We start from the raw sequence: 20,087 nt of genomic DNA, 5'->3' as shown, positions 1-20,087 counted from the left end.
GGACTGTCGAGCTTTAAGGTTTCTAGTGATTCTGATGTCTTAAGTGATCGCAATAGACGACAATGTAGCCAGTGAGACTAGCCCTGACCTATTCAAGATCGAGAGCTTCTTAATGCAGCCGTCATCATCGAGCCTACTGTTATGGCACTGAAACTCATTGGATAAAGTAACGATCTTTTACCCTCAAAAATTGGTGGCCTCTGCCCTCAACCAAGACAACCTAAATTAGCTAACGACCTTGTTGGTGGCCACGATAGAGTGCTACGAGCCTAGTGAGGCTAGCACTGATTGGAAGGTCATGGCTGTCGAAGGCTTCAATCGAGCCAAAAGCATTACCAACCTCTTTGACATTGGTATTGATGCCATATTATATTGCTTACGACATATTACTACACATGCATTTCACGTTTTCAAATTATCTCTAATCAGTATCTAATGAGTGTTTAATAGTTCTAATTTTTTAGAATAGAGCTATCAAAGATGTTTTGAAATTTTGAAGTGCCATAACTTTTTCGATAAAACACAAGAATATTTTTATGCCTTCCCCCACTTATAAATTATAAATCTATATTGCTTATTTAAATCTATGTCTTTACAAAATTATATTTCAATAAAATTAGACAATCACATCATCCAAATTAAAACTTTTATTCAAATTTTATTATGAGTAACATTATCTTTTTTGGAAGCTATCTCAAACGTGAGATATGAACGTTGAAGCTACGCGCCCGACACTATTTTCTCCAACGTTAGTTGCATCGCCGGATTGGTGGTGGTGTAGCCGCCGTCGAGTAGCAAATTCAACCCACTCACGTACTTCGACTCGTCGCTTCCCAAATACACCGCCGCTGCCGCCACATCCTCCGCCTCCAGCCCCACCCCCTTCAAGTTCCCCGCCTCCTCAATTAACTGATCCGCCATCTCCGCCGTCACCCCCAGCGCCGCCCTCACCATCGGCGTGTTCACCGTGTGCGGCGAAATGCAGTTGACCCTGATCCCGTGCCTCCCCAACTCCACGCACAAGTTCTTCGCCAGTCCAACCACGGCGTACTTCGTGGCGGTGCAGCCGTGCGGTAACACACCGGCGGTGGAAGCCGCCGTGCTCGCCGTGAACAAGATGCTGCCTTTCTTGGCCGGAACCATCACTCTACTGGCGTGTTTAGCGCAGAAGAATGCACCGAACACGTTCACTTCGAATACTTTCTTGAGATCTTCGTAGCCCACCGATGCGATGCTGGGGTCCATGTTGCCGGCTATGCCGGCGTTGCTGAACATTATGTCGAGCTTCCCGTGCTTGGAAACTGCTGAATCGACGACGCGTTTAACGTCTTCGTCTTTGCTGACGTCGCAGTGGACGAAGGAAACGACGGATTCAGAGCCGATTTCCTGACAGAGCGAGTGGCCCAGCTCGTCCTGGACATCGGCGATGACGACTTTGGCGCCGTGCTTGACGAAGAGCTTGGCCGTGGCTTCGCCAATGCCGCTGGCGCCGCCGGTGATGACGGCGACTTTGCCATCGAGCCTGCAAAATGAAGAAGAAGGGTTGTGCTTTGAATAACTAAGGTGGTTTGTGCAGCATCAATTTGTAATTGTATGATAAGATAAATGGGGAATTGGGGCTTACCTTTTGGCGATGGGAGCTAACAAGGAAGAGGCCGCCTTCATCATCTTTGAATCGATTTCTGGTTCTGGATGCTGCTACTGCTGCTTTGTACAGAGGCTGTTTGGCTTAGGATGGCTTTTAAGCTTTCTTAAAGCTGTCTATCCAATATAATTACACGTGTGATTTAAAAAACCTGATAAGTTATGAGAGTTTAACAAAACAAAATTTAAAATAAATATATCATTGAATAATAATATAAATAAAATTTATAAAAATATTAATATTTAATAAAAATAAATTATAAATTAATATTTAACTAATAAAATTTTTACTATTAGATACTAGTAAATTATATATAATTATTAAAAAATATAATAATATAATATTTTATGTTAAAATTTAACTTTAATTCATAAAAATATTAAATATATATGTTAAGACATTAAAATATATAAATATTAAATATATATATATACACACACAGAGATGAAAGAGGCGATGATAGGCAACATCAGACAAAGATGGAGGAGGTGTAGGCAATGGACAAAGATAAGGAATGTGACAACGATGGACAGAGATGTAGGAGGTGATGGTGACGAACAATGGAGCAGATGACAAATAGAGATGGAGACAACAACAATAAGGATAGGGTTGGAGGCAACGACTGCCATAGAAGAGATGGAGACAACGACGACAGAAAAACTTGAGAAAGGTGGCAACAGAGATAAGATGGATGAATGAAGGAGAGGGAAAAGGTTAAAAATGTGATAGTTGTTTAAGGGTAAAATTATAAAATATTTGATCAACGAAATAAGTTGATAATATCATTTTAAGAAATTAAAGATAGGAAATTTTTTTCTAAAATACTGTTAAAATAACATTTAAATTCAATAATGTTTAAATTTTTTAATTTTTAATAAATATATAACTAAATAAATTATATAACATTTAAGTTGAAAGAACAATTTATAAGTGGTTAAATCAGTAAGCCAAACACCCCGCGAGCATTTCAGTTTTGTTGGGTTTCAAGACTAGATTATTCAAAGTCTGTCACCCCAGGGCCAGCAAAGATCCTCTTTATCCATTCAAAATTTCTATCTTCCTCGTTCGGATCAAGGCATCACTTTTTAAATTATTTTATTTTATTGTGACTTTTTAATTTTTTTTTAAAATATTATTTTTCTATTTTTATTTCATATTATATTTACTTCCCTTCTTACTTTATTTGGGCACATCACATAAGTGAATAATCAAACAAAGACACCTTAACTTTTGGTCACATAAGTTGAATAATCAAAGATCCTCTTGCCCCTAATTTCCATCTTCCACCAAATTAGTGCAATTTTTTGTCAAAGTCAATGGTCGCATTTGTCAATAAGTGAATTTTTTTTTTTACTTTTGGCAATGAATTTGATTTTTGGACAAAGATTAACAATTTTAGCTTGACCAACTACCTACTTTGGGTAATATTCAAATAATCATGATGGCTTGTTCTATCTCTAAAAATCATTAAAATGGGTACTCAACCGACACATTAATGATCACAATTAAATACCCATTTTCTTTATCAAAATTGTAGCTAGAGGACATTTTACAACTCTATCTACATTATTATTTAGTTAAGATAATATTTGTTAATCAAAATATAAGATAAAAAGTATTAGATATAAAAAAATATTTTAAATATTTATCTTTTTTAATGTATTTGTTAAACTTATTTGGTGATCATTAAAAAAAAAATTACGTGATTTCTTATCTTAATTTTTCTAAATATATTTATCTCTCTCTGCTTAACATATACATATTTGAGTCCTTACAGGTAAAAAAAAAAAAATTTTAAGAGCCAGACAAATTTACTGACACGATTACCGAATGAGAGCAAAATAACAAAATTGTCCCGCCCACTTTGCAAAGTGGGCCATTACCCTGTTCCCTCATTTCCCTTCCCATAACTATCGCCTCGTTGCTGCTTCGCCTTACCGCAACGCTTCGCTGCCATCGACGAGGCGATAGCAACAAGATGAAAACAGCGACGAGGTGCCAACCATGGGAAGGGAGCAGGGCAATGACCCACTTTACAAATTTATAAAGTGGGCAAGGAGAATTTTGTTATTTTGCCCCCATTCGATAATCGCGTCGATAAGTTTATCTGGCCCTGTAGAATGACTCAAAAAAAAATAACGTTTGTGTCTTCTAATACATTCTAAAAAATTAATAAACAGTTTGATAAAAATATTAAATTATTTTTCAATCTTATCTTAACTATTACATATCTTAATCTGGAAAATATTTTGATCTTATCTTAATACTTTTTTATCCTACTTAGTTTAACAAACACTATCTTAAAAGATTGAAGGTTTGTCGTTGAATTATTTGGGTGATTATCTAACATCTAGTCTACAAAATTTTATGAATCACCAATAATTTTTTTTTTTTTTTTTTTTTGGCGTTAACTCACCCTACAAATTATTGTACAATATTTGTTAATAAAACTAGATATTAACAAATAGTATATCTATTAGCCAATCCACTTGCGAGAATAGTCATAGTATGATTAAGACCTTCATTTAGTGGACAGTATTTCTTCATCATCAAAATTGGACAAAACCCAAATACCCGTCAGTACCCGGTTGGTGAAGATCATCATCATTAATCCTTTCACACATCAAACTCTTATCACTGTGTATTGGGTGTTGGCAAAATATATATTTTAATTTATGTAACTGTATGTTATTTTTATTTATACATTTAAATTTATTATTACTTTAAAAATATTTTAAAATTTATAATTCCGACTCAATTATAATCTTAAAACTTGTATGTTATTTTAATTATATTTTTAAATTATGTAATTTTGAATTAATTATATATTTTGATAAATTTGTTAAGAATAATAAATTTAACTGTGTAATTAAAATAATATAAAATTTAAAAATATAATTAATTTAAAATGGTACTGTTCAAAAAAATTAAATAATCAAAAATTAAATATTTAAATAAAAAATACTAGTTAAAAATATATTTTTGCCTAAAAAAATGTTATTGGTATACCTTTGTGTACATCTTGAGTTACAAAAAGGTGTACCAATGACAAAAAGGTCTCTCATGAGGCACATAGAGCCGCGTGAGGCGCATGTGAAGTGTAGGGTATTTTAGTCATAATATCCTTTATGTAGCTCAAGATGTACAAAATAATTGTACATCTAGCATAATTCTTTTGCCCATTAGGTATTTATGGGACAAGTGGCTGTCATGGTACAATTTTCATCGAATATCACGTTAGTGGATATCGCATCAATGTCAGAGACAAACAAAAAAGAGTCATGTTATTAATATATCATTTATATATATTTTGAGTTACACAATACATACAAATGACAAAAATACTTCTCACATCTCGGTACACCTCACCATCTTTTGAGAGGAATATTTTAGACATTTTAACATTATTGTGTAACTCAAGATATACATAATGATGTACAAATAATATTTTTTTACAAAAAATATCACGTTAACACCAGACATACCAAGAATGAAGAAAAATACTACTTGTATAAATAATTGAATTATTGAGAAAAGAATCGAATGCGTCGAATGACAAAAATAAATTCACCCAATTTGCATTATATCATTGCTACTGTCTCGAGATGAAACTCGATCAGTTTTTATGAACCCAAACTTCTCTCGATCAGATTTTATCATCAAACAAAATTCAATTCGATCATTGAATCTGTCGTCTTTGTCAATACAAGTGACACGGTCAAAAATGGACTACAAAAGAAAATTGTCCCCGTCCGCAGCCATGGCCAGTGATAGACTACTTTCTTCTCTCTCTCTCTCTCTATAAAATTTGAAGCCCCCACCTCGCTTTCTGTCGACATCTCTGTATTCTACGGAGCAGCCCTATCATCGCCATAGCCATAGTCAAGGTAATTAGTGAATCATCATCTACGATCTTCTTCCATTTCTCTTTTCGACTTCTTACTTTTTCTGCCTGTTTCTCAGAATAATCGTAATTTCCTTCAGGTTAGGCGAGAGAACTGAGAGGCATTTTTCTGTTCTGACCTCGGTTTCTTCTTGCTTGGGTGCATGATTTCGTATATGTGTTCGTATGTATGTATATTCGTTTGTTTGATTGCGAACCAGTCGACGGAAGCATGTGGAGTTTTTTTTTTTTTTTTTTATCAGAAAAGCATGTGGAGTTTTATTAGTGGGTTGAGATAGAGAGATACTGAAAATCTTGTGATTGTGATGATTCTGGAATTAGTATTCGGTTGAGGTTTCTGGATTCGGTGGATGTAAGATTCGAAAATGGCGATTTCTAAACAAGAGAATAGAAATAATGCTTCGGTCTGAACCTGGCGTTGATTTACGTTAGTATTTCTCCATTATTGATTAGGGCTTGGTCTCATGTTGGAGCTAGAAGCATTTGGTGATGGTCTGCAAGCTGCTTAATCCTTGATTATTAAGTAGCTCTGTTTTAATTCATGGTTGTCTGGAAGTTTAGTTAATATTTTGAATTATGCATAGAAATTTCATGAAAAATCCGTAAAAATGTCATAAGCTGACTATTTTGAATGTTCTGTCTTGCCTGATCTTAGAGTTTAATCTCATATAGATATAGATAGATAGATAGATAGATAGATGTCCACTTCACAGGCACCCCAGGTTAGAAGGCTCCTCTCTTTGCCAGGTTTGGGGCAGGTCGATTTCTACTTTGTTTCCAGTCACAAATGAATTTAAATGAATAAATAAATAAAAGAACAAAAGAGGGCAGATCATGGCTCTCTATTTCCCAGATATGTTGAGCCATCAGGATGACAGATTTTTACTCTTCGGCCTATATATGTATTGATTTGAAATCGAAGCTTCCTGATTTGATCTATGATTATGCATTTGAACACAGATTTTCATTTCAACAACTGAAGAGCTCTTCTTTGGGGGGCACATCATGTCGATGGCAAAATCCTCATCCTTGCTAGCTCCCATTGCCAAAAGGTAATTAGCCATTGATCTCTTTTAACTTGAAAAAAAAGAAATTACATAAGATGGGACAAACAAAAGTTCTCATCAATTTTGCAGGCTGGAAGGCAAGGTGGCAGTGATCACCGGTGGTGCCAGTGGCATGGGCGCCGCCACTGCCAAGCTCTTCGTACAACACGGCGCCAAGGTTGTGATTGCCGATGTCCAAAACGAACTCGGCCACTCGGTGTGTAAAGAGATTGGCTCAGATGAATCCATCTCCTTTGTCCGCTGCGATGTTAGCAATGAGCAGGACGTGCAACATGCAGTAGAAACTGCAGTCGCGAAGCATGGCAAGCTAGACATAATGTTCAGCAATGCCGGAACAGAGGGAAGCATCGAATCAACGATCGCGGCAAGCGATGGCCAGAACCTCAGGAGGGTGCTCGACGTGAACCTGTTCGGGGCATTCCACTGCGCCAAATACGCCGCCAGGGCAATGATCCCGGCCAAGCGTGGCAGCATCGTATTCACCTCCAGCTCTGTCAGCGACATTGCCGGGCTGACACCCCACGCCTACACGGCCTCCAAGTACGCTGTGCTGGGGCTCACGAAGAACCTGTGCGTCGAGTTGGGACAGCACGGGATCAGAGTGAACTGCATCGCCCCACACGCCATGAACACGGGGATGTTCAGGAGGACGATGGGGGTAAGCAACGAGAAGGCGGATGAACTGCTCTGTGAAGCGGCAAACTTGAAAGGGGTAGTGTTCGAAGCAGAGCATGTAGCAGAGGCTGCACTTTACTTGGGAAGCGACCAGTCGATGTATGTGAGCGGGCTGAACATGGTGATTGACGGAGGCTACAGCACCACCAATCCGAGTTTGGCGCAGGTTGTGAGGAATTCCCTCCAGCTGTAGTGAGAGCCAGTTTGTATTTTAGCAAGGCAAGGATGAAGTTGTAGAATTTTTTACTTTGTCTTGTCTAATTATGGGTATTCCTTTTCTTTGTCCCAAAATGACTGATGTGAGATTCAGTTGACCCGTTTTTCAAAGACATCAAGGATGTTATGTATTAATAAGACCAAGCTTTGGCTACATCACCCAATACTTTTTGAGAGAGAATCTCGGAGAGAACTGGATAATTAAGTGAAAGCCATTAGGATCACAGCAACACTCTGAATGAGAAATGAGCAATGGTGCCAAGGCAAAGTATCCTTGGACGTCATAGAAATAAGCATAATAAGAACCAACTCAAGCGCAAGAATGGCCGAGGATGCAAGAGATCGAGCTGAATTCCGAGAGAACCGCCCTTGACATTCCAGCCATACGGAGTGAAACAGAGCTGCTAGAAGGTGGAAACGAATACAAATGCGCATTTATACTAGGTTATTTCTATGTTATCAACTTTGCCAAGAAACTACTTTTACAAGAACCTATGACCTTATAATCACAAATGAATAACTTTAATGTTGCTACCCAATTAAATTAGCAAACATACAGATCTAACCTTTAGAAAAATATAAACATTATAAGTATGTCAACACATTTCACTCATGGTTTTCAGAAACACATCTTCATAAACTTTACGTGCCACATCTACTAAGTATTCACACTGTATGCTCTAATGATATAGTGTTCTCTTCCCGCGTTCATAAAGTGCAAGCGAAGATGCATCTTAACACCTTTGGGTGTCGGGCGATTGCAGGTTACTCACTGGAATTTGCAAGGCCAACCATGTTAAGCATGTGGCGGTCCTCCTTGAATCTCTCCAAAACAGTGCCTTTAGGAGCCCCTTGCCTTTCTTGTTGGGTTCCTTTTGTCACAACTCCCCAACATTCTATGACGTCTGGGTATATTATACTGGTCTTCGACAGGCAAGGGCTGCCAAAAGTAGTGCAGGCAAATGTGTGCCCCTGATCGAAATTCGATGAAAGAAACAAGCCGAAGTGAGTCACCTGCCCTCCAAAACCTATGCCATTTGGAATGTTCTCTGAACTAAAATTCACGGCACACTGCAAACGTTACTCAGACAATCAAAAACAGGGGCAACAAATTCTCTCATTCTAAAGATGGCAATTCATGTCATAAACAAGAAAACAAATGCAGTTCAATCAACAATCAGATAACAGGAACGATAACGCTCGACGTAGTTGTGACTTCTCCTAGTTGCAGCTACAAGATCACTTTAAAGCCCTTATTAATCAATACAAGCTATAAGATTTACCCATTGTAAGTTGTTGTTGGCTCCAGTGGGCCTGAAAATGGATGCTGTTGGATATAGCTGAAAAAGAAAAGACTTCATATCTCCATAGAAATCAGCATGTCTCTCCCAGGGCTGAGAAGCACAACCTCCATATACATAACCTTCTTTATCCTTGACAATCAACACAGTTGGACCTTTATCATTTCTGCAGGTCAATTCTACAGTGAATTATTCCACTCATCAAAAGGTGGTAACAGAAAGCATTTATATGTTCTTATAGCATCTCTAAATAAAATAACTCAAAACGGCAGGTAACAACAGCATGGAGGTCTTCTACGGCAGGTATAAAGCCATTTCAAATCTGACACAAAAACTGATATCTTCAATGGAAACTTTACCTAACCATTGGGTCGTTAGAAGATCATCTAGTTCTGAAGAAGCTAACCAAGTACCAAAGGCCAAAACAGAAGTCACCACTATTTTGGTTTCAAAAATAGTTCATGGGAACTACATTGGGGCAACTTAATCGCAGTTTTTGGGCATCAGTAGTCACCTATTACTGTAGAACAAAAGTTACCTTACTTCATTGATATAAGCACAGAATGATTACACTATATGAAATAATGAGATAAATACTGATCAAAAGGTTGAATGAAATGAGGTATCAACCAACAAAAAGCCATTAAATTATGAAAAGGAGAGCACCGTTACTTGGGACTTTCGCTGACCAATCCAAGTATGTATCTTCATTATGCAAATATTCAGCAATACCAATAATTTATTTAAGCAGACAGGACACTGACATGCATACAAGAAAGAGATAAACCAACCTGGCAACTGTAGACAGAGTTGAGACAGAACATAACCAAAAAAAAAAATCAACCTTAATCAATATACATTTGACGTATGCATGAGAATAATTAACTTTTTCATATTTTTAACATTATAAATAAATCAATACTTTGTACTATCAAATAGTAAAGATATTCTTTTAACATCTTAAATTGAGGCTATTGAATAATTGGATTTGTGCCAACAGCTCAAAATTTCTCATCTAAATGGAAAAACAAAAAAATTAAGATCAGTATGTCAAGCCTCGGATCTGAGGCTAAGCCAAATCTGGAATTATAGAACAGTCAGAGAATATGGAGGGAGAGTTTGAAAGGAGGAGGGAGAATTCGAGGGAAAGAGAAAGAGAGGGAAAAGAAGTTAAGAGGGAAAGAATCAGCAATCTCATTCATGATTCCTATCCTCTTGCACATGGCCTTTTATAGGCTTCTTCCCTCGGTTGTTATGACATAACCGAATAGGTACAAGTGACTTAGCTGCAACTGCAAAAGGCTTCTTCCCTCGGTTGTTATGACATAACCGAATAGGTACAAGTGACTTAGCTGCAACTGCTTTAGTACAATAGGCTTATTCATCCTTAGTCTAATTACAATAGTACCCTTAGGGTTGTGACACAGTACCCATATTTTCTAAAACCCGCAATGCATATGCCTACACTTTCTCTTACATCTTGTATGCTGGGAAAGGACACGGTGAATAAAAGTTTTATCTATTTCAAAGGCTACTGACACACTAAAGCTTGTGATTGTTGTTGCTGTCATCGTTATCTATTTCAAAAGCTTCAAATTTTGGAGAATTTGAAGCCTTAGGTTATTGTTCATGTCAGTAATAGCACATCACTACATCTGGAGCTGAAGGGAGTGTCTGGCAGGTGACACACTCACACAGATGCATCTCCTTCCTAGAAATGCCTACAACAACATACCAAGCCTTTAACCAACTATTTCAATATCTTAATTATAATATTTCAAATAAAAATAATTGCCGAATTGTCTACCATGTGCATGTTTATGTATGTAAATGGAAGATAACCACTTTTTTATGTATTTTTATTTCATCAGTTACACCTAGGTTTGACATTTATGGAAGATATGTTTATAATGGAATCAACATTATATCCATCCAATCATATATGAAAAATCAAAGGCATTAGCATATACAAAAGATCATTATTGTTATGCTACTTGTTTTGAATTTTGATGTTATATGATAACAAGATCGGAGCCTTCTCCTGTACCATACACCACATGGCATACCCCAAATGGTCTATGTTGATACCATACTAACTCTTGTTCCAGGAGCATAGAAGTTATTCACCATAAGGAGAGGTTGTCTGATCCTAAGGCAACCAAACTCAGTAGCACAAGCAAGGAAACCTGAAAAGGCCCAAGACTATCTGAAAGGGGTAAACAATTTATATCGCCTAACTCACATTCCAACATAAGCTTAGTGCAAGAAGATGAAGGAGAAAGAGATTTTTTAAAAGCACCAAATACAGGGAATACAAATAAGAGTCATCAGACCACTTTGAGTTTTGCATGAAAGCAAGGAAAACAGTCTACAAAAGAGGCTAGGCACTTACAATATGTTGCCCAAGAATGTACTGAAACTTAGTCCATTATAAGTGCTGTGATACAAAAGTTTCCACTCATTTAGCTCCGGGTGGGTAAGGGCTCCACCAATAAGCCATGCATATTCCTTCTTCAACAACAGGGAATCAGAATCAACATGTTGCATGTGTAGTAGACGAGGAACTTGAGAACCTGGTCTTCCTGCGTAAGCAGTTTGGCCATAAACAAATAAGTTCAATAATACTATATGTGCCACCGATCTTAGACTCCTTTAATGGAAAACTAATCCGAGATGGTTGGAATATAAAAAATAAATATTATCATCAATAATTTGGTAAGGGTCTACTCCAGTATATAAAGGAAAAAACTAGGAGTAGAACCTGAATCAGATGGTGACAACAAGCTTCCAAGATACCTCCTCACAGAAGGGAGAAGGGCACACCACTTTCTGAAATCCTCAAACGACATGCTTTCATCACATCCTTCTCTAGTCTTCGAAAAATTTGCAGCATTAAGAAAAACAAAAAGACCATCCTGAGGGGATTTTGATTGAGTTCCAGAGCTTTGTTGATAGCGTATATCATCAAGCATCACAACTAATACAGCTTCCACATCAGACCTGACAATTCCCAAAGTCAAACAAGTTAACAAAAGAATAAAACAACGAAAGATGACTCCCACCGTTAACAGCCTTGGCCAGAAGCAAAAACCCAAAAATTTTGGGTATCTTTACGGTTAATTAAGGTCATTCCAACTTCTGAAATGGAAAAGCTACAATGCACAGCAGGACCAAAAACTTAGGTGTGTCTGAAAACGTGGCCATTTCAAGATTTTCCACTCCATGCTCATAATTTTGAAATTCAAAAGTTGAAAGGCTGTTTGGGAGACCTGAATTCAGTCTGAAACAATGAAAATTAATTGAAATGAACTGGGAAAAAACAAAAACAATCTGAATCCATTTCCTCATCACTTTTCCATTCCATTCTCAATTCATTTCACTAGCTCTTGCCCTCTGTGCTAACCGCCATCTCACCACAACCAACATCCCTACGCCACCATTTCTCTTGCTCACCATTGTATCCAAGCTACATATCTGAGGGAAGACGGAAACACCAACAGCAGAGATTACCCTCTCTCTCTCTCTCTCCCACCTCACTCCTCGTTGGCCACCACCATCCATCTTAAATCTTCAATCTTTGTCTTTATTTTCATCTTTCATTTTCATCTCTCTCTCTCTCTCTCTACACGCACATGCACCCACACACACACTGTCATGGGGTAGCTGAAAATGAACACAACACAAAATCTTGAAAACAAAAACAAAAAAACATTTTCAGATGGCCCCTTAAAAAACAAATACGCAGGACTTTTTAAATTCTTTCAATAAATTTTTGACAAGCCATTAGCACTAATAAAAATGAATCCAAAATCTCAGTTCCATTAAGTAATACCCACATACAGCCCTAACTCAATGTTTTCCCTACCATTATAAACAATCCTTGAAAACTTGTTTCTGAAAATGATAGTTGCTGGATCCTTATTTACATTGTTGTTCTTCACTGGAAGTTAGCATCATGTAGTTGTGCTGAAAAAAGGTTTTGAAGCAACATAGTGCATGGAAAAAAACCTTGATGTATACCAATTTTCAACACCAGAAATTTGATAATCTGCATAACTATATACACCTTGCAGCTCAAAATTTATAAGGTGATCCCAATACCAATCAAAAAACAGTTAAAAGGATGACAATTCATATTTTCCACCTATCAAAATTCCGTCTCCGTGGTGTAACATACTGTTATTAAAGCAATAAAAACTAGCTTTTCACCGCATCATACCATAAACTACTAATAAGAATATCTAACTTTAAGCCCATATGAGATTTTGTTGAAACTTAACCAAATATACATTTGGAAACTCAAATATTTAATATTATGCTGTAATAGCAAAACACCAGATGAAGCAGCACCTAGCCAAACAAAAAGAATAAAGAAAACATCATGTATGTAGCTATAAGGCATTATGTAAGTCATAATGTAATGACCAGCTAGGCATTTTTGGAAGCACAGTACATAGAAAAATTCAGTCTGCCTTGTGTATATGCCTCCAATGACAGAGGGATATTTGAAATGGCTTAAAGGTTCAGATTTTTGCAGTCCATTAAGGTTATGGACTTAGCAATGTTGAAAGGAAACAATCTTAACAATCTTAAGGGATGACTAATCTATAAAGCTGTCTAAAACAAAAGACGATGATCACCTCCCAAGAGGGAAGACACCAAGGTTTTACAGTTCTACCTCCCCAAGATGCCATCCCCAGTCACATCTATTAACTGATAAATAAACTCTTCAATCTCATCCTTTGTTCCTTTCTCGTAAGTGCCCTGCAATATAAAAATGGACCCAGATTATCATGGACACATCTGCAAAACCCAGTCCATAGATATTTCTAACATGTGCATATGCAAAAGTTAGTATGAAGTGTTTAAATGAAGACCACAGGGAGGAACTCAAGACCTAAAAAGAAATTCTACAGTGTCACTGTTTTACTTCAAGATTATACCAACATGGTTACAAAATGCCCAAATAAAGCACTTTGAGGTAAGGCGGCCAATCAAAGCACAACATTTTCGGATTCAAAGAAATTATGTTCAATACTCAACGAATCCAATTGAACATACACAAACAGGAGAAACCAGAAGCGCCACCCACCAACCCATATCATGAGATTGAATAATCAACACTTGGTGTATCCCCTTTTCTTAAGCTGTGTCACAATTTAATTTGCCAAAATTAAGCCTTAAAGATAAATTAATTAAAATTAAAATTACCGTAATATTTTCTCAATTAAGAAGAAATTGTCATGGTCCACTCTAAGATATGGGACTTGTCCCACATTGGAAGTTCAAGCTTCTGGTATGGGATTTATAACCTCTTGGACACCCTCCCCTTAATAGCTAACTTTTGAGGATAAGTTCTACCCGAGGGTTGTAACAGTGGTATCAAAGCTGGGCCCATGGCTCCCAATGCAAGCGAGAGGCGACGGAGGTGACGTCGACATTGCAGTGTTCACCCAAGACTAGCAGTGGCTAGTGCACAGCCTGCCGTCGTGGGCCCCAGGCTGTGGATTGTGGTGGTATGTTATGGTCCACTGTAAGGTATGGAACTTGTCCCACATTAGAAGTTCAAGCTTCTGGTGTGGAGTTTATAATCTCTTGAGCACTCTCCCCTTAACAGCTAACTTCTAGCTTTGGAAGGTAAGTTCTACCCAAGATTGTAACAAAAATAAATCAAGAAACGGTTAAATTCATTTTAATTTGCAAACAAATACCACAACTCTCTTAGGTTTTTAACCTTTCTTGGCTTATCATCATTACAAAAATCCATATTCCACGGTAATCAATTCGCCGCAGCAGTTCAACATCCTCTTACAATCATCTTTATCCAATGGAACAGCATAGAATGTGTGCCTAGCGGCGTCTAGTCTAAATTAAAAACATAATAGCGAAATAACTCACTCACTTTAGCGATTACAAGATCCTGGAAGGTGAGTTTCTGATCCTTGCGTTGCTGCGTAACCAAATCGAAAATTCGGTCACCCAGGGAGCCATGGATTCCGAAATACGCCTGAATATTCAACAGAAGGAGACTCAAATATAGGAGAAGAATCTGAATTTTCGAAGTGAAGAAAAGCAAAGATACACAAGCCACTGACCTTGAACACTGAGGGAGAGATGAAACGGCCGTTGCTTTGGGATTGAGCAGCCAGGGACGCGAACAAGGCATTCAGATCTTCAAGCTCCTTCTGAGTGAAAGCTCTGACCAAAAATCTCGCATTAGTTCTTCTCCTAATCTGTATCATACGTAAATGATGTACGTATGTGTATATATACATAGAGAGAGAGAGAGAGAGAGAGAGAGAGAGAGAGAGAGAGAGAGAGACCTGGAGGCAGAAACGAATCGGGGATCGGAGGAAGGCGACTGGGACTGGGAGTTGCCCATGATGATGGTCTCCTCCCGCACTGTCGTTTTGTTAGGCTGTGTTTGGTGTTTTGGGGATCGGAGAGCTAGAAGGCAAAGTACTAGATGGAAGGACGGAAATTAAACCTATTTTTAAACAGAATTACAGCCACTAATATTTAAAATTACAAATACTATAGTTATCAATTATATCTATTTTATTATTATTTTACTATATTTTAATAATTATTATATTAATGAAATACCTACTTACAATGACCGTTTTACGTGATCTTTGATGTTAATATTTTTAATTATGTCAAGAAAAATAAATTATAAATATGAGAATTTACTTCACAAATAAAATAAAAATTAAACTGACGACTCACTAATTGCTTGACCAGTCAACTTATCTCATGGGACAATGAAACACCTACTTTCTCTCTACCCAAACAGAGCCTAAGAACGGCATTATCACAAATTACCAGTAGAAGAAGGAGAAGGGAAAGATATAGAAACGGACGGAAGGGTGATCGATCGAAGTTTCCTTACGGTTGTAACTCTATCGATCTGAGTGCTCTTGTCCTCGATTATCATTCTATTTCGATTGGTAACTGGATTCCCCACGATACATAATCTTCGAACATCATCTTCATCTGGTAATCATAGGGTTCTGTTCCTTGATTGTAACATGAAATTAATGCACACATCTGTGACAGTTCCTTGGATTTCCATTTTCTTTCTGCTTGGTTAAGAAGAAACCGGTGGAAAAGAAGATTAAAATGAAGGAATTCGATTTCTACCGTTCGTTTAGGGGTTTTATGCAAAGGTCGGAAGATTTTGAGTTCTTTGCTGTACGATTGTAATACCAAGTCACTTCTTTTCTGATTGATAGGTAATGCGACCCTTCCTGTAAGGATGCCGAGGCAGGTTTTACTTGTTTTCTTCTTGTTGTTGGTTGCATTCACTTCCCAGTTTCAGTGGAGGCAACGGATTGTTAATGAAGTTGAAGCTAGCCCGAGAATTTTGAAAGCTGGGAAGCGAATTTCAGAGAGAGAAGAATCTGTCAAAGAAAAGGTGTGGGTTAACTCTTCAATTTTTTCCCATCATAATTGCTCGGAAGTTCCTTGCCTTTTCAGTCCGGTTGTCACTGAATATGTCTTCTCCTCAGTTCTTAGATTAGTTACTGAGCATTTTGTAGACATTCATATTGATCTCATTTAACAATGGATCAATATAAGACTGCATGTGTTAGACGCCGTGTGTTTTAATATCATGATTCACTCAATTCTCACCGAGTGTTTTCATAAATATGCTCCATCTATTTTCATTTACTAGGGCTATTGGAATTAAGATTTTAATTTGAATTTTTGGCGTATGATTGTTTATTGTTGTCAGGATTACGGAGAAGTTATTGTTATACCAGAAAACAAAACTATATAATGTTTAAGACCATATTTTCTGCTCTTCTCTTTTTCTTTTCTTTTTTTCTTTCTAACAGTAGTTGTGTCTTGTCTCTGTGCCTTTTAGTAAGGCTGGCAACAAGTCGCGCTGAGCCGAGCTAAGCCTAGCTTGAGCTCAAATTGATTGATTTTAGCTTGGCTCATAACTTGGGTCTCGATATGAGCTGATTTTTTTAGCTCGAGGTCGACTCGATAATGACTATGAGTTGGCTCAGCTCAGCTCGAAACTGACTATCACCTTATTTTTATGTATATATATATATATTTAAATAATATATATGATATATATAATATATATTTATTTATATTTAAATAGTATATTTATAAAATTATTAAGTATATATTTATATTATTGAGTATTAAATAATAAATATTTTTTTATTTAATAAATTTATAAAATTAATATATATATATATAAGTATATCGAGCTGGCTCGTGACCCAAATGAGTCGAGCTAATGAATGAGTCAAATATTTGAGCTCAAACTTGGTTCATTTGTATCACGAGCTAGCTTATTGAACCAATTATCGAGTCGAGTCTTGAGGCAGCTCACGAATAGATCGGCTTATTGCCAGCCCTACCTTTTAGGTGGAAATTCTGGAAACATACCGTAGGACAAGAAGTTTATAGTGACACAGGAAAATTTATGTGGCCAAGGTGATGTGACTGAATTGGAGACTCTTAATCTACTCTAGGGGTTGAAATTGGACCTTAGTATTTGTAAAAGTGCTACTCAAAATCTGAGAACCTCACCCTTATAGCATGCTGCTTCTTGCCTTGCTACTTCCTTCTCCTTGAAGGCTTCATCTTCACCATCGCTCTCTCCTTTTCAAGGATGCCTTATCCTACTTGTATCCCTCTTTTCTTTTTTTGTTTTTTGTGGGGGGTAGTGTTCCTCACTGTTTCATATATGAACAATGGCGTTATTCATCTAGGCTGTTGTGAGTTTTTATGGTTTGTAACTTATTGTACCCTGCTGATTTCATTCAGTGCCTAATCAAGAAAAATGTTCTATAGATTTCCATGGCATATAAGTTAGGCTGTAGTTTATACATTGTGGACTTGGATATATGTCTTGGATACAAATTGTTGATAGAATGAACCTTGTTAAATCCTTAATCTTTGATATTGAGATATGTACCAGAAAGCCAGGTATAGATAAGTGGACGCGTTATAAGAAGTTAGATATACTGTATGTTGTAGAATATTCCAAAATATACTAAAGTTATTGGTTGTGCATGCACTTAAAATTAATTGAAACTTGGATTAGATAACAGACAAATGAGATAGCTGTTTCTTATCCTTGTTAAGTCTTGAAATTTCTAGAGTATCAAATATAAGCGTCTTTATTTTCAATGGGCAATGCTGTTGGTTACATTACATTTCCCACAACCTTACTTTTTGTTATATCCATGGATGCGGGTATTGGTTACATTCCCTCAACCTTACTTCTGTTATATCCATGGGCAGTGTACTAGTATGCAAGGGGAAATAGAGGAGTAGAGTACCGTGTAAGACATGTTATATTAATCATTTTAGTGCTAGAACCATTTAAGCTGGATATAACTTGACCTTCTGGGTGTTGCAGTAATCTTTTAATTTTAGGAGTCATTCAATCTTATTGTCCAGCAACTTCTTGTTGCAGATTATCCTCTCACAAAAAAAGAGTATTGAAAAACTTAATGAGCTTGTAAGGATTCTTCAAGAACAATTGCTACAGTGCAAGGAGAAAACTGAAGCTGTGAACAGTATTGCCTCTTTGACTGATCTTCTGAATGAACTCGAGCAGCAAGAAATCCTGGACGGCTAGTTTGGGATCATATATTTATCCTTGTATATGTGAGTCAGAGAATCATGTTTGTGTCCAAACAGTATAGCTCCACTTTGGTGATATGTCCATGCTGTTTGAACTACATCATATGTTAGCATGAAGTGGAAGAGTAACGAGTTCATTTTGTTCTTCTACTCTTCACTGTCTGACAAGTTTCCCATCTTGTACAGTAACTAATATGTCTGCTCTACAACTCTTTATATTGTTGAATATAAAACATAAGTCTTTCAAATTTCCAATACGTAACCCCACCCCACCCCCCTTCCTTCCATATTTTTTAGTAAGTAAATGGCTATTGCCAAAGCCGTATTTGCTGGTTACTGTAAGCTGCTCCTATTTTTTGGTGGCTATCTTCTTCTCTGTGCTGAGTACATCAACCATAAAACGATACATCCTCCCCAATCTTATGGACCTCCCAACAGTTTTTCCAGTTATCTAAGGCTTTGTTTAGAAGGGACATAGTAATGAAATGGAATGGAAATTAGTGGAATAAAAAGATGTTTCTCCTTATTTGGAAGAGCAATGCATATTGATGGAATGGAAAGATATAAATATATAATCAGTGAATGGCTATTTATGCCCTTTGAATGAAAAGATAGAATATGATTAAGCTTAGGGTAAATTTAAATTTTTAAAAAACTTTTACGGTTAATATTGTCATAAGTCAGTTTTTCATCCATTCTCCCCCCATGACCATGAGTGGACAAAAAATAGTGCTTCTATCCATTTCTATTCCATTACTAATCTCTCTTCTTTTAATCATTTTTCATTCCATTATTAATCTCTCCCAAACAAGGGAATCTCTTCACCATTTCCATTTCACTCTCCTCCTCTAGAGTCCAAAGACTCCAAACACAGTGTCGGTAAATGTCACTTAGTGGTTGGCAGTCTCAATATGACATGCAGATCCAAACCCAAAACTACCCTCAATCAAAATCAAATGAAATTCCCAGAAAAGCATGTTTCTATACAATTAAATAGCCACTCTTAAGGGTTGGTTTGAGAAGATTTAATCACGGCAGATGGTTGGTCGCAGTCAATCTTTATGAAACTAATTATGGTCATTAATGGTTATTCTAACTGTTCATCTTGTACTTTAATAGAACTGTCTGTGTTGTTTGGAGGAGTTTCTAACGCATAAGACTAGAAATTGAGTCCAAGAATGTTGCGGAGTCCGTTTGTGGATTTAGGGCTGAGGGTCCAGCCGAAAGCCCTGGAGCATAGTGGAATGAACTTTATACCCTTCTGGACCTAAACATTTGCCAGTGGACATGAGTCACGTGACAGGATCTCATGTCACGTGACAAGCGAGGATCTGGGTAATCTGGCAGATCTTTAAAACATAAATATTACCTTTGGTTTAGTGATGGTCTTAATGGGGCATTGAAGGAACTTATAGGGAAATGCAAAAGGATTTTTAAGTACGCAGAGATGGAGGTTGCTTTAAGGGCTACCATTTAAGTGCTATCTCAGCCACCTAAAAAAGGCGAAGAAGAATTAAAGATGCATATGAAATAGATGCCATTACTGAATGTTTTTAATGGCAGCTTGGTGGAGTCTGGTTGGCATGGAAAATGGATATGTTAATGGCATTTCAATGCTTCTCTGCTGCCTAGAGTCATCAATAAGCTGAAACCCTTCTGTC

At 37.1% G+C, this 20,087-nt stretch overlaps 4 protein-coding genes across 11 annotated transcripts; 2 read left to right on the top strand and 2 right to left on the bottom strand.

Moving 5' to 3' along the window:
- Positions 1 to 549: 549 nt before the first annotated feature.
- On the bottom strand, positions 550 to 1,718 carry LOC127788523 (short chain aldehyde dehydrogenase 1-like). The gene is made up of 2 exons (XM_052316909.1): positions 1,625 to 1,718; positions 550 to 1,522 (listed from the first exon to the last, which is right to left on the bottom strand). Exons 1-2 carry the CDS (start codon positions 1,666 to 1,668, stop codon positions 721 to 723), a joined length of 846 nt encoding a protein of 281 aa, XP_052172869.1. The 5' UTR covers positions 1,669 to 1,718; the 3' UTR covers positions 550 to 720.
- A 3,648-nt stretch (positions 1,719 to 5,366) lies between these two features.
- Positions 5,367 to 7,661, top strand: LOC127788522 (short chain aldehyde dehydrogenase 1-like). Of its 2 annotated transcripts, none has more exons than XM_052316907.1 (3): positions 5,367 to 5,532; positions 6,510 to 6,601; positions 6,686 to 7,661. In XM_052316907.1, the coding sequence occupies exons 2-3, from the start codon at positions 6,555 to 6,557 to the stop codon at positions 7,482 to 7,484; spliced, it is 846 nt and encodes a 281-aa protein (XP_052172867.1). In that variant the 5' UTR covers positions 5,367 to 5,532; positions 6,510 to 6,554; the 3' UTR covers positions 7,485 to 7,661. The 2 variants fall into 2 exon arrangements, with proteins under 2 accessions (XP_052172867.1, XP_052172868.1); XM_052316908.1 differs by lacking the exon at positions 5,367 to 5,532 and adding an exon at positions 5,556 to 5,629.
- Positions 7,662 to 8,046: 385 nt separating this feature from the next.
- On the bottom strand, positions 8,047 to 15,294 carry LOC127788521 (uncharacterized). Of its 7 annotated transcripts, none has more exons than XM_052316900.1 (8): positions 15,132 to 15,294; positions 14,904 to 15,006; positions 14,711 to 14,815; positions 13,487 to 13,572; positions 11,570 to 11,808; positions 11,201 to 11,390; positions 8,791 to 8,974; positions 8,047 to 8,578 (listed from the first exon to the last, which is right to left on the bottom strand). In XM_052316900.1, exons 1-8 carry the CDS (start codon positions 15,188 to 15,190, stop codon positions 8,273 to 8,275), a joined length of 1,272 nt encoding a protein of 423 aa, XP_052172860.1. In that variant the 5' UTR covers positions 15,191 to 15,294; the 3' UTR covers positions 8,047 to 8,272. The 7 variants fall into 7 exon arrangements, 6 of the variants coding, with proteins under 6 accessions (XP_052172860.1, XP_052172864.1, XP_052172865.1 ...); XM_052316902.1 differs by having other exon boundaries at positions 8,381 to 8,535; XM_052316901.1 differs by having other exon boundaries at positions 8,397 to 8,556.
- A 275-nt stretch (positions 15,295 to 15,569) lies between these two features.
- Positions 15,570 to 18,696, top strand: LOC127788524 (uncharacterized). Its single transcript, XM_052316910.1, has 3 exons — positions 15,570 to 15,807; positions 16,044 to 16,225; positions 18,257 to 18,696. Exons 2-3 carry the CDS (start codon positions 16,067 to 16,069, stop codon positions 18,419 to 18,421), a joined length of 324 nt encoding a protein of 107 aa, XP_052172870.1. The 5' UTR covers positions 15,570 to 15,807; positions 16,044 to 16,066; the 3' UTR covers positions 18,422 to 18,696.
- Positions 18,697 to 20,087: the final 1,391 nt, after the last annotated feature.

The sequence above is a fragment of the Diospyros lotus genome, chromosome 13 (genome assembly GCF_014633365.1).
Source record: "Diospyros lotus cultivar Yz01 chromosome 13, ASM1463336v1, whole genome shotgun sequence".
In the NCBI taxonomy this organism is placed as follows: domain Eukaryota; kingdom Viridiplantae; phylum Streptophyta; class Magnoliopsida; order Ericales; family Ebenaceae; genus Diospyros; species Diospyros lotus.
Note: the sequence above shows the minus strand (reverse complement) of the source record. Positions and strands in the feature narration are given on the sequence as shown.

Bases quoted from the DNA above. Each gene is read 5' to 3' on its own strand.
- LOC127788521 (XM_052316900.1), bottom strand. From the start codon at position 15,190: ATGGGCAACTCCCAGTCCCAGTCGCCTTCCTCCGATCCCCGATTCGTT. The intron at 13,573-14,710 runs GTGAGTGAGTTA...TTTATATTGCAG, and splicing joins AGGATCTTGTAATCGCTAAA to GGCACTTACGAGAAAGGAAC. The intron at 8,975-11,200 runs GTAAGTGCCTAG...ATTGACCTGCAG, and splicing joins ACATTCTTGGGCAACATATT to AAATGATAAAGGTCCAACTG.
- LOC127788523 (XM_052316909.1), bottom strand. From the start codon at position 1,668: ATGATGAAGGCGGCCTCTTCCTTGTTAGCTCCCATCGCCAAAAG. The intron at 1,523-1,624 runs GTAAGCCCCAAT...TTCATTTTGCAG, and splicing joins TTAGCTCCCATCGCCAAAAG to GCTCGATGGCAAAGTCGCCG.
- LOC127788524 (XM_052316910.1), top strand. From the start codon at position 16,067: ATGCCGAGGCAGGTTTTACTTGTTTTCTTCTTGTTGTTGGTTGCATTC. The intron at 16,226-18,256 runs GTGTGGGTTAAC...TTCTTGTTGCAG, and splicing joins AAGAATCTGTCAAAGAAAAG to ATTATCCTCTCACAAAAAAA.
- LOC127788522 (XM_052316907.1), top strand. From the start codon at position 6,555: ATGTCGATGGCAAAATCCTCATCCTTGCTAGCTCCCATTGCCAAAAG. The intron at 6,602-6,685 runs GTAATTAGCCAT...TCAATTTTGCAG, and splicing joins CTAGCTCCCATTGCCAAAAG to GCTGGAAGGCAAGGTGGCAG.